The 14,322-nt window shown below is 38.1% G+C and overlaps 1 protein-coding gene across 2 annotated transcripts in view; it reads left to right on the forward strand.

Annotated features, from left to right (window-relative positions):
- The window catches only part of LOC126198525 (THO complex subunit 2), a 304,001-nt gene that overhangs the window by 149,966 nt on the left and 139,713 nt on the right, over positions 1–14,322 (forward strand). For both annotated transcript variants that reach the window (XM_049934917.1, XM_049934916.1), the window contains exon 18: positions 6,862–6,978. In XM_049934917.1, coding sequence (XP_049790874.1) covers positions 6,862–6,978 — 117 coding nt within the window. The remainder of the gene's footprint in view (positions 1–6,861; positions 6,979–14,322) is intronic.

A 14,322-nucleotide genomic window follows, 5' to 3' on the forward strand; every position in this document is an offset into this window, starting at 1 on the left:
CTTAGACTGCACTTGTCAAATTCTCTGGCTTAACTTTGTATGAAATCAGAATCAAGACAATAGAATCTCAATAAACTGGGATAAAGACATCCGATTAAGCAAAAATTAAGATCTGGCACTCAGTTTATTGTCACAGGACCATGCAACAAATTAGAAAATTACTGAACAGTGATATCAGGATATAAATCTTCATACAAAAGGATAAGATATGTTTGGGAATAAAACTTCCCTGTATAAATAATGATTTGTAACCGTGTTGTTGTTGGAGTCCACACAGTGCGCACATGTAGAATTATTGCCTGCAAGGCCTAAAAAAAAATAATAATAATAATAATACTGCAGTCACCTGAATATTGAAGGAATAAAAGCTTATGTAACCCCCCCCCCCCTTTTTCCTTCTGTCCTAAAGTCACCCTTATTAACAATGAACATTATGTAGACTATGACAACACAAAACATTTCTGATATTATCAAAGATGTATAAGGCTTTGTACATACATATGTTAAGAAAGTAATGCCAGTAAGCATCAATAATGATTCACTTGAATATTTAATTGATATTTTGAAAGTAAATTAAGCATATTCTGTTAGTCAGTAATTTGCTCACTATTAGCATACAGCCAGTAAAAATTAAAAGTAGTACAGTAGAAAAAGGTAACTATACTTATAATAATATTAATAATAATATAAATTCCGGGATGGAACAATACATAAAATATGGGAAAGGCAACCAGTCACCAAGAGTGGATCGATGCATGGAGCACAGAAATACACAAAACAAAACGTCATTCACTCTAGCTTTCGAGCACTAGCTCTTCTTGTAGCAATAGTAGACAAATTTGCACAACAACCACACTGACTCTCAAATGCACACTCCAATGGCCATGGCCTGAGTAATTATTGATACTTGGTAGTTGAAAACAGCTGCCTGAGCTATGGGAGGTAGGGAGGGATAACAGAAAAGAGGCAGGTCTTTGCACAGAAGACTCTGCAGCCGTACAAGAAGATAAACAGGGTGCCTACGACCCAGGACAACCGGGAGATCTGGGAATAACCTGGGAATTTTTTCATCCGGGAGAAAACCGGGAAAAACCCGAGATTTTTTTAGAATTCCAGGAATTTTTCGTTTATTAAGTTTTCAGTTAATTTTTTGTGATTTTGACTGGTAAGAACCAATACTCTAACTAAAGGATATTACTGTATCCCGCTAATGCAGATCAATACTGAACGAGAGAAAAAAACGAAAATAAAACTGAAATAGCAAAGGAAATGCACCACATAAAATAACAGAGTGCTTGTACAAGCGTCTGCCAACAGCAGAATGTGTCAAAGGCTTTTTAGTACCTTTTCCCGCTTCTGGCTACAGAAATGTGGCTGTTGGCTGTGTAAGTAGCAGTAGCAGCAACCAGCCACATGGTACCCTGAAAAATTTTACTGGCGTGCCCAAGCTGTCAGATTCACGCGTGTGCAGCAGGCCCGGATCTAGTGGGGGGTGATGGCAAACCGGGATATCTGAACCAGGCAGCCATTTCTGGGGGAGGGGGCAAATTCATATTCTTGAGGAAAAAAATCCTTGTTTCACAAAGCACCTAGCACCCAGCGCACGTCGATCTGTCGATTATTCGTATGATTTTGAAACGCACCACTGCTGTTTTTTGAACGCATTCTAAGTGGATTTCTGAATGAATTATAAGTTGATTTTTGAATGCGTGCGTATTGTACGTGATGCCTCTGCCAGGGGAATCGTCGTCACATCTAGAAACAAACTTTCCTGCAGACAAAACGGGATGGGGCTTTATGAGCTGAGCGGAATAAAACCGAACCAGAGAATGCCAACTGCTGCTTGTTTACGCGGTTGATTTGGTTTCCGAATGTTCAGCGTTGTTATAATTACTAGCGAAATCCATAGATTCTGATTACCAGAGTGGAAATAAACGACTAACAGGAATAACAGGTAAGAAAGATTACGTATTATCTTCTCGGTGTTTCCGAGAAAGTGAAATTTTGACAGAAAATTTTTGGCCAGATCACTACACTAGACATGGCCAGTTGCAGTCCCCGGCTTGCAGTCGTAAGTTCCATTCTGGAAGTAGCACGGGAAACGTATTGTACGAACTCGTAATAACAACGAACCGGAGAATAATCTGTGGATAACTAAACCAGTGACTGTGGCAGGGGTAGTAAAGTTAACCAGAGAATGAGTTTTGACAGTGTAGGAATAGTTACAGAATTAGTGATGATAAGACTGTTTGTTCAAACGCTGAAGGAAATGAAATGGGGATATCACACAAATTATGGAAGAATATCACGATTCCAAATTGATACAAAAATGTCGTTCTGTTTTTCGGTTTCGTGCATGAGAAAGTGGAGCGCATGAGTAAAATGTGAAACCATTTCGTAACGTAAAGCTTTTTGCTTGTAGTAGGCCAAATAGGTATTTCGTATTGGTACTTTGTGAATTATTTTGTCGTATTATAAAAATTATCATTATTGCCAAAACAGTGTAACTTACTTGGTGTGTGTTAAAATTGCTGCAATATTAGAAAGGCCTATTTTGTTTTATCCGGCATACAGTGACAAAACAGACGTAATCAGATTGAGAAACCACACCAGTCTTGGGTACTATTTGTGTAAACAGCTTTTTCAGTTTTAGATGACGACATTTCCATTTTGCACGTAGCAAAACGTTTCACGAATAAAGAATCCAGATTTTCTGAAGAGTACTTGTTCTCCTGGTTACAAATAATCCTATCCAGTATTAATTGCAAGGGGTTGGGCAGAATGTCAAACCGGCCGACTGGGAGCAGGATAGGCACTACAGGAAATATTGAGTTCCACAGAATGAAATAAAGTGACGTGCGCTATAAGAATGTTGTTTGAAGGGGTGTGGCACTGCACTGCGCACTTAAGACCAAAAAGCGTGTCTTACATTTCTTCGAACATATATGTTTTATTTATCAGACTCTTCAGAAAGATGTGCGCTACAAAATGAACTTATTTTTGAAAAATTTATTTGAAACGAAGTGTTTAATTCCACACTATTGGCTAGTGTCAAAAAACTGTTCGCTGCGTTTCAAGTGCACGTTTTCATCTTCTAGCATGTCTGGCATTATGCCACGACAAAGAACCAAACATGAGATAATACAGTACTGGTACTTGAAGAAAATTTACGTCGCGAAAACCACACTGAAAAGTTTCATATCAAGTCGAGGCCTACGTCATTGGGAATCTGGACATATGAATGTGCACTGTAAGGCAAACTATGCATTTTAATATGGTTCACGAAATTCCAACGTTCTTGGAGTATCCTCGGTAATTTCCAAGAATGATTGCCTATCATCTTGTTTCTTTTATGACTAGATGTAAGATCTTTTAATGTTTTACATGTATGAACATACGGGCTTCCTACGTCACTATAGCTGCGCAAGTGCGGTGACACGTCTTATCTGGCGCTGTCTGGCAACTGCTGAAATGAATCTATTTTGAACAAGTCGCAGGAAAATATTGTGAATTGTTGTTCGAAAAACGTTATTTTCAAAGTAAATTTCCTTTTACGCAAGATGAACTATGTACGAGAATGTACGATACATTTCCTAAATCTCTTTTGAAAATCAACTCTTTGATGACGAGCCATTTAGAAGAATTTCTAGCCCAGAAGATCAGAGATTTATTTCGGTATTAAAAATTTTACTGGCATATTTGTGAGATTTATCTTAAAGTGTAACATGCGCTAAACAAATAAACATTACATGTGAAAGCTTAGCTTCCCTTGTAGCTTATTAATCTTCGAGACACATATTATATGCGAAAGCTTCACTTTTCTTGTAGCAACGCTTTGTATATTAATTTAAGCCATTAAATTTTCCCGTTGGTGGAATTCGAATTTATACTTTCGTAATACGAAAATATGCAGCGTACATATTGCTGCACATCAAGGATCTTTCCAAAACGTGTTTTTTCACCCTGAGTGTCGTTTTCTAAAGTGCCGGGAAATTCTACGCTGCTGTATAAAACCATATCCATTCAAAGGATACGTTTTACAGTTTCGAGGGAAAGTATACTGTCATTTAACAAGGAAAAGTGTATTTTCACCCGGGAGAAAATGAATTTTTAACTGGGAGATCCGGGAAAACTCCAGAAATTTCTTCTCCTTGTCCATGTATACACCCTGACAAAAAAAAAAAAAAAAAGAGTACAGAGGGTACAACAAAAAGAGATATAGGAAGAAGGAGAGGGCGGAGTGACTGAGGGGGGATGGGGGGGGGGGATGGAGAGAAAGGTGAAGATAAGGAGATTGAAAGGGAGGAGAGAGAGAGAGAAAGGACGTGGAATGGAAAGGGAGTAGAGGAAGAGTGGGGGGGGGGGGGCAGTGATGGGAGAAGGCGGTCAGTACATGATATGGACAGGAAAAGATTGGCGTGGACAGAAGAGAGACAAGTTGTGCTTTCCACTACAGATGCAGCATCTACAGTGGCGAGGCTGGAAGGAAGAGACTTTCTGACATGAACTGAGTGACAGCTGGCAAAGTGGCGGTACTACTGTTGGTGGTTAGTGTGCTTGATATGGACAGACATATGTATGGAGCCATTTGAGAGGTGGAGATAAACATCTAGGAAGATGGCTCGATGAATTGAGAAGGAGCAGGTGAAGTGGATTTGGGAATAGGTGTTCAGTTATGGAGGAAAGAGCAATGGGTGTCCTTGCTGTGAGTCCAGGTCATGAAATTATCATCAATAAATCTGAACCAGACAAGTGATTCTAGGAGTTGACTGGATGGGATGGATTCCTCCAGATGGCCCATAAAGAAGTTGATATTGGATTGTGTCATGCAAGTCCCCATTGCCATACCCCAGAGTTGTTTGTATATTTGGAATTTTAAAGTGAAATAATTGTAGGTCATGATATGGTTAGCTTGGAGAATTAGGAAAAATTTGGTGGATTTAGTATCAGGAAAATGTTGGGAAAGGTAGTGTTCCATGGTCACAAGGCCATGGCCACGGGTGATGTTGGTGTACATGGACGCTACATCCACAGGGACATGGGAGTTGATGGTAAAGGAGCAGGAACTGTTGAAAGGTGGTGAATGAAGTGAGCAGTGTCTTGATTGAAGGATGGGACAATAGTTAGGAGATTGTCAATGTTAGTAAAATTCACCTATAGCCATGTATCATTGTGCAATTGCATCATTAGAAGATGTGATAGGTTTCTGTCACATCTTCTAATGATGCAATTGTGAAATGATTGAATTCACAGTATCCAGTGATTTATGGTGCAATACAACAAGCTCGTTTATTTGGGTAGACGTGTAAGGGGCCTGAAGGTGGCATAATGAAATGCCGAAACTGGTTGCTTTTACAATAAAATAAAATATCTTAAAGTACATGGCTGTTTGTGAATTTTACTAATATTGTAAAGAGTTGCAAATGTGTAACTAGGGTCCATAACTTGAAAATAGCTTGGCTGAGGTGTGGGGATTACTTTCTGACCACCACAAAAAATTTAAAAATACAGATTTTGTTAATTACTTTTAACTTTTACTCACATCATATGTTTGAAAGAGATATTGATGCGTAAGCAGTATTCAGAACCTGAAAATGTTAAATATGACATTCATTGTGAAAAGACTTAAATTTATGGGTTAAGTTTGACTGAAAAATTTAAAACATTGATGGAATCTGGTAGACTACATTAAAAACAATAAATATTTTTTCAACGAAAACTCTGTGGTGCATAGCATCCACTACCATATACAGCTCTTAATGGTTGCTGCTTCGGAGTTTTCAATCAATCCTGAGACTGCAAATACACACAGTCCAGTGCAGTGGGCATTCCTTAATGGTGTTGCCCCTGCATGCATTTGCAACTTCATGACTGAATGAAAAGACCAGAGATGTGTCCATTAAAAGCTGTCCACTGCAGAAAATCATGTGCTACAGGGTTATAAAATAAAAAGTACCTGACTAGATTACAATCCTTTATAAAGGTGGCACAAAGCAGCCCCCCCTTCCCCCTCCTGGTGTTTCTGGGGTTAAATATGCCCATATGACTCTCAGTGCCTCAATTCGATACATTGCACCATTCCTGAATTAATTACCATTGAAGTTAGCCAATCAGGCTGTTCCATGTTCAAATTCAAACGGCCTGCCAGATACAGCGAGTATCAGTTGTTCTCATAGTGTAGTAGATGATAACACAAGAAACTGCTCGGCCTTTGGCTGGTGTTCAGTCCGTACTGACATCCCGTGTCCAGTTTTTGTATCGCCCTTTTGTTTGGTTTTAGGAAATCAAACGAAGAACATACCTTCTCAAGTGGGTCGGTAGAATTTGCTCATGCAATCGCCTGATTGGCTAACTTCAGTGCCAATTAACTCAGAAACTATGCAACGTTGGCTAATTTCAATGCCAGTTAACTCAGAAACAGTGCAGCATATCAGATTTCTCCCTTAACAATTACTTATCAGTACAATCTACACTGGAACGCCCTTACAAGTGTTAAAGACTGTTTCTGACCACTCTGTATTCCTGTATAGATACAGTTAGATGTTAAAGAAGTGTTTGTATAAACGTTTTGGCCCCACAACTTAGATTTAGCTGTATAGGACTGATCAGAGAAGTGTCAGACAGCTTGGCGGTTAATCCCTAAGAGTTTTTATCTTTGGGCTTCTCTCAGAATCATTTGTGGCTGTCAGAAATCTTTAGACATCCATATTTTAGATTCTGTATTAGAATCTAGACCCCAATAAGTCAAACAAAGCTCCAATTTGCTTGTATGTTTTGCTGTGATTGCTGCAATTTATTTTGTAGTCGCAATGTTAAATATGATTCGTACTAAGAGTGGTGTAATGATCTCCGTTTTCACAGGCAGCAAGTAAAGGAAAAAAGGAACAGGAGAGATATGCAGCACTTTCTGAGAAGCTACATGAAGAAAAGAAGAAGCAACAAGAACATGTTGAAAGAGTTATGGCTAGGCTTAAGCAGGTAAAATATAGTTGTTTAGATGTTTGCAAATTTCCTGAAAGAAGGCATTCTGGATTTGTGTCATTGCAATTTCCCACTATATAAAAAATAATATTAGTTTAGAAGCTAACTTTGATATCATACTCATGCTGAATCTGGGGGAACTACTAATCATGGAGAAGAGCTCACAGAATAGAGGAGATGATGAAAACTCCAAAGTAAGTTATGGAAAGGGAAATCTACCGTGTTGTATTCTACAAAAGACATTGCTATTTATTACACCACTTAAGTTATTGAGATGCAAATTCCAACTACTAATGCCTAAAATCACCACAGTAAACCTTGGTGGCTTAGCAGTCAGCACATCGGATTACCGTGCGTTGGGTTCCATTAGCAGTACTGCCTTGTTGGACGTACTGGGTCAGGGTGTGCTCAGCATTGTCAGTCCAGTTGAAGAGGTACTTGGCTGCTAGATTCAGAAAGTGGACAACAGCTAGTAGAGCAATGTGCTGACCACTTAACCACTCTTTTTAGAACAGCACAAATGGCAACGCTCCCATTTGTTGTTTTAATTTTGCAAAATAATTTCATCATCTAGTATTGACTTTGTGTTTTTCTCTATTTTGTATAGTGACTCCCTCTCTTATCGGCATTTAGTCTGTTGCCAGTCTATATACATTCCACATGTTTCTTTTATTTTTCTTTTCTACAATAATGTGATTGTGAAGAATGCAATATGAATGATGTGAGGAAGTAAACATGACACATTAGTTGCAGAAGCATATTGAAACATAAGTGTGCTGCTCAGTGTCTGTCATAGCAGCCATCACATTTTTGTCCATTTGGTGGAGACAGCACTGTCGTTTACATGCCGGTGTAAGAATGAAGTTGTGACAAGGAAGTAACAGGGGAGGTGCATATGTGCAGGAAAAAGATCTCATTGTGTTTATGAAAAATTCAGTCAAGAAAGCAAATTAGGATACAGAATTGCTAGACATCGCATACCTTCGGAGGAGAAATGTTTTAGTACTTTCTCGCGATCTGTTCCTTCGGCATTGAAGCAGGAGACATAATGAATATTGTTGTCTCATTCCATATAGATCTTCCTTGCCTTGAAACAAGATGGAGTCTATTGTTTTTTCTTTGTTGAAAATTTTGCAGCACCTGTCTCACACAAGTCGATCAGTTTCGTAGATTGTACGCCTGTTGTTTATTTTTATGCCTTTCTACTGAGTTACAGGTACTCATTATCATTTCATTTTTCCTACATGCAGTTTGGGTACAGATTGTAAATAGTAAATTACTGACAACTCTCAGCTCTAATGTGGCACAGTCCATTTTTTAATTCTGCAGCTAATCAGAGATTGCACATGACTAACAATAATAAAGAGAACATAAAATATTAGCAGATTATCTTTATCTGAGGAACACAGTCCAAAGGCAATATCATATATGGAGGAATTACTTAGGATTTAAAGCTGAAAGAGAAACTTGAAGTAAAGTGGTCTGGGTATAGTTTATATTACCATGACACATAAAACTATCATTGTGCTCATGTGCATTTACGTACAGTGATGGGTACAGCTGTCATTGTGCAAGTCTCCTTGTTGTGTGGTGCTTAGGCATGTACTGCATTCCTGATGGTTCTATTTTTTGTTCAGGCAGCATGTTAATACATGGGCTGGATACAGAGTTGTGGTAATACTGCTGTAAATTCAAACCATGGAGTCATAGAGCTGCTATCTGCATTGACACAATGATGGCCTGTGAGATGAGTTTGTATAGTGAGCAGGAACTCTCAGTCCATTGCAGCATGTAGATGGTTGAATGCTATAGCATAAGTGCAATCACACTAACATCATGTTTACAAAGATAGAGCAATGTTCTTGACTCAAAACTGAAGTGGCACAACGTCAGAGTAAGCAGAAATGCTTCCAGGGACTGTGGAAGCATGTGGTGACGCAGCACTGCCATACAGCAAAGTCGCACGATGTGTTAAAGCATTCGGAATAGGCAGAGATGCTGTGAAGGATCACCCTCGTACAGGCTGACCAGGTGGAGGACAATACAATTCAACTCCTTGCTTTCGTGTTGGACAATGATTGCCAATGGACTGCGAGTGAGTTAGCTGTAGAATTCAGAGTATGCCACAAAACAGTGCTCCACATTCTGCATGATATTCTAGGGTACCGCAGAATTGCAGCACGTTGGATATCCGATGAAATGTCCAAGGTGCAACAATGACATCGCTATGCCATTGCACAGGATTTGTCGGTGGTACCAAAGAGAATGTGATGACTTTCTTTGACGCATTGTCACTATTGACAAAATGTGGCTGCACTCTTATGAATTTAACTTGGAGCACCAATCAAATGAATGGAGGTATTCTGGTTCTCTCGTCCAGAGAAAGTGTATGCTGCACCAAGTATTGTGAAGGTGATGTTCACTGTTGCGTATGACATTGATGGAATAATGCTGCATCATGCTGTACCACCAGATTGATGGTAGATGCTGCCCACCACTGCTCGTTTGTGCAATGCCACCTTTGTCCAGCCCTCAGGCGAAAGTAACAACATTTCACAGAACAGCACCCCATTACGTATGATATCACACCACAACTGCTGCTGTCCAGGACCTCTTGCACTGCTAGCAATGGGATAGTCTGGGACATCCACCGTACTCACCCAACACCTGTCCCTGCGATTAAAATCTCTGGCAAACTGAAAGAACCACTGCGAGGAAACTGGTAAAACACCAGCGATGACATTATCCATGCCATAGGCCGTCAATATGGGACATCAACAGAAATAGATGGTGTATAATGCCTTCCAGACATTTGGCGAAACGTCATAAATAATGGTGACGAATATATTGAAGGTGCGTAAGTATATCAGTCAGTACAGTCATTTCAGAGAAAAGTAATACAGTAAACTCCCATTTATCCGAAATGATTGAGATGACAGCCAGTTTGGATTACGAAAATTTCGGATAAACCGAAGTCCTCTTGTTTTCACGTGTGAAACACCCCGAATTGCAAAGTTTTTAACGGGGGATGTAATGGAAAATGTATACGTTTATTTAAAAAATCATTACAGCCATATTTACTAATGTACAAATCTAAAATTTAGCATGTGTAAAGGAAAAGAACTCTTTTTTTAATGGAAAAATATGCAGGATTAATATTTTGCCAGAAATTTGAATTTTTACTTTTTTTATCATCTTTTTTTATAAAAAGCCATAACTCAAAATTCTAATCGTGTAATTGATATGAAAATTTTATTGTAGTGTCCTGAGAAGGTTATAAGACCACTGTAGTACAGTTATTAATTTATGGTATAAATTGTATTATTGACAGTTTTTAATTTTGCACATCCAAAATTAACTTTTTTTTCCTACATACAGTCATCTAAAAATCAGAATTTAATTGCAGTATCTCGTATTTTTTAGTTCCAGGGAGCCAGCAACATGTTGCAAACAGTTCCTGAAAATTTCATAGCATTAGTGCATGTACTTTTTGAGAAAAGGCTTCTAATTATGTAAAACAGAGAAAATGAGGTTGAAAGATTTTCTTCTCATACTCTTATCTCAATTTTAAAATCATACATACTGATACTCCTCATCCTCCACGTTTCTCTTCTCTCCTATTTGAATCTGACTGGCCTCTATTTGCAGGTAAGACACTGATCTGTTAGCTTTCTGCTCTCATCGATGGTGTAAAATGCTTTTGTTGTGAACACACCAGGATCTATAACAACTTTCTTCAGCACTTTATTATTTCCGTTATTGTAACATAAAACTGCTTCATAGACACCTATTTTGAGTACTTCAAGTCCATGGAATGTCCCTTTTGAGCACCTAATCCAAATTAAATTATTGAGGCTTTCATTTGCATTTTGTGTCTTTCTGTGAAGACACTTCCCCAATAAATCAGGGTGTGCAAGAAATGTGAATGTCGGTTTAATTGACATTCATAACAGGTTCTCATAATGAGTGTTGATGTGAATACGTGTCATTTGTGTTGTTGAACTTACACCAATCATCGTCTTTCGCACACAGATTGTGCATTGTGTTTGGGGGGGGGGGGGGGAATTTGCCCACATAGCACGCCTCATGCCTCTGAATTGTGTGTGTTTTACTTGATAGCTCTCATGAAATAACTGAGGAGAATTAATTTCTTTCAAAGTAAGCTTGCATTTTCCTCCTAGTGGTTTTACATCCTCAAGTACAGTATAACCCCACTTTTACTTTCCCGGAGTTAACATTTTCCCGCTGTTTACGACATTTTTTATCAGTCCCGTCAAATTTCCTGTGCCCACAGTGTTAATTTGCACCTGATTTTCCATCAACATATTTATAATTTTCCTGCGATTTATACATTACGAAAAAATGTTGGTGGAGAAAATATGATGCTGGCATAATGTTGGCCGTCCTGTAGTGTTTACATATATTAAGTGGTTAAGTTTCTTAACACCAGTGCACTCTATTCAGTGGATTTGAACTGGTAAACGAGTAAAAGTTATAACAATTTGTGCTGTATCTCCCGCTGCTGCTATGGTGGATGATGGGAGTAACTAGTTTCATTCGAATGAAGATATCATGACCAATCACACCCATTTCCAAACTTTCTCTACTGCACAAATGCAGTTTTGTGATTGTTGTGATCATTGTGACACCTTTGTCGAACCGTATTTAGCGTGTTTTCTCGTATGGCCATACAGAGCGCTAGTTGACACCGTCATTCGCTTTACGATACCCAAATGTTTTTATTGTAAATACAGTGCCGGTTACGTATTGCATTCATGCTGAGCAAAACATGTTTTGAGAATTTATTCTCATTCTCACGTGCAGTATTTACTTATGCATTTTTTGTGATGTTACAGAAACAAACAATGCGCGAGTGTTCGTTTGTGTGTGGTTTTTTACATAACTGATAGGCACACAGTACCAGATAACCTCAAAAATGATGAGTATAGTGCAAGAGACGCAGAATAACACATATCAAACACTGTACAAAATACTTATTTACATATTTGCACTTGACAACAAGAAAAAATTCTCAAAACGCGTTGTGACGTAACTAGTGCAGTATTTCATTTTTTAAATAATGAATGACAGCTGCAGGCTTTCCAAAAACATCGATTATGACGTTTGAAATTAAAAATTCTCGAAATGGGTTGTTAAGAATGAAAAAAATACGTAACTAGTGTAATATTTCATTATTTAAATAAACGACAGCTGCAGGCTTTCCAAAACCATCGAGTACGACATTTGAAATTAAGTCAAATATAATTCCAGTTACATCAGCAGATTTTATTAGAAAGTGAACCTTTATTAGATAATAAAAATTTCCCTGACAAGTCTTTTGATGCCTGTTATGTACATATATCATACATAAAGTGCAAGGGGGTATCCTATATGTAACTTTTACAGCTTAAAACATTATTTCCCACATTTTACATTTGAAAAGTGTAAAAGTAGGGTTTCACTGTATTTCAACTGTCTTCTCTTTCAGTAAGCAATGAAGCCAACACATTCCAACTTTTCTATTGTGATATTGTATGAATTTTTATTTGTTACAGCTTTGTACAAAGAGGAGCCTCATCACCAAGGTATTTAGTGTATCTAACACCATACTGGTCATTAGATCTGTATAACATCCTCACAACTGCAGCAGCCTCCATGCCCCCACTTGAGCCACTATAATTTTTAGAGCATGCTTCTGCATGCTTTTCTTGCCACAGTTTCTCACTGTCTTCATTGTTGGACATTTTCCTTGTTGCAGACTGGTGGCAGTATTTAGACAATTTCTACATCTAAAACTTTACCTGAGTCAATACCAATAGCAGGTGCAATTCCATACAGAGATGTGTGACCCCTTTTTATCCAGGTCCCATCTACAGACACACACACAGTTCAGTAACATTTGTAGGAAATTCACTGTCATGAGTATCTACCCCAGGATCTATTTTGTTTCTTTCACCAATTCCTCCACTGCTTTCTTCATAGAAACTTTGGCAGTATCACATATACCATCAGACATTTCTTTATTTATTTTTTCAAACCTTGCACAAGGTGGAGGCATGTTTAGAAAACCACACAACAAATTACCTCCTTCCCTGCCTTGTCCAAGGCATCTCAGAGCATATGCTAACCTAAAATTGCTTTCATAAGTACCAGTGTCGGTTTTTTTGGAGGAGGAAAATGAAAATTCATGGTCACGTGAATTACAAATTAATTTAAAATCGCAAGCTTGTCCTGCTCTTCTTTCTTCAACAACAATCATGCATTATGTATTTTTACAGCTAACACATGGATATGAAAACTTTATATACCCTGGCAGAGAAGCTCTAAATCAATAAGTGTGAATCCAGCGGAATCCATATCATCATTATTCACGCACCTGTACAATTCACCTGTCCCAAGTTTCTATGCTGAAGCTAAGAGCTTATGTTCTTCATTTCGAGCTGCTTCATCTTTTTATTGGTAAACCGATTTCCATGAAACCTCCATTTCCTAAACACAGTTTTTCCACCACCCATTATGCATAAATCTTGACTTCCACCTAAAGGTTTGCAAATTCAGCCTTGCACCTAGTAATATGTGTTAGTATTGACAAAACGTAAACAAACCACATGCAAGAAAGTTTTCAGGCAAAGATATAGATGTCAGCCAGAGATATACATGTCAGCCTAAAATATTGAAAGAAAAGAGCCTTCACACTGACAAAAATTCCACTGAAGCAAGCAGTTTCCCAAACGTCGGAAAAGGTGAAAGTGGCTGCCAGTGCAGAGTAATCAGTTTAACAATTTAAAGGCCTTTCTAAAGCTGCTATCGTGATAAAATTCACACATAACATAGATTAAACTGTGTAGATCAAGAAAATAATAATTTTTCAAGATCGATTTTTTTGATCAAAATACATTACATCCCCCCTTAAACGCTGAATAACAAAGGTCATTTATTTTACGTTCTTACAGTAACAAATTGGCCTGTTTTGGCTGCTGGAAAAACAAGAGTTTTAATTTTATTACCTACTTCTTTGAATAAAAAATAAACTACTTACAAAATTATGAAATAAATCTAGAGGTTACTCAAAGGAATGAAAAGATTGTCTAGAGAAAAAGAAAAGGAAAAGGGGGGAAAAAACAACTTTTTAACTTACGGGTGTTGAAGTTCTAGGACACTTCATTAGAATTTATTTTTTGATAAAAAAAAAAGTCTGTAATGGTTTTTTGTTTTTTGGCTTTAGAAACTTTTGTGGTGGCAATGTTTATCTCCAGTGTTGAAAACAAACGATTTCGGGATAAGTCGCCTCGTCCTGTTGGCTGATGTACTCCAGGGTGATTTGGATTACTTTGTAACAGA

This window comes from Schistocerca nitens, chromosome 8 (assembly GCF_023898315.1).
Source record: "Schistocerca nitens isolate TAMUIC-IGC-003100 chromosome 8, iqSchNite1.1, whole genome shotgun sequence".
Classification (NCBI taxonomy): domain Eukaryota; kingdom Metazoa; phylum Arthropoda; class Insecta; order Orthoptera; family Acrididae; genus Schistocerca; species Schistocerca nitens.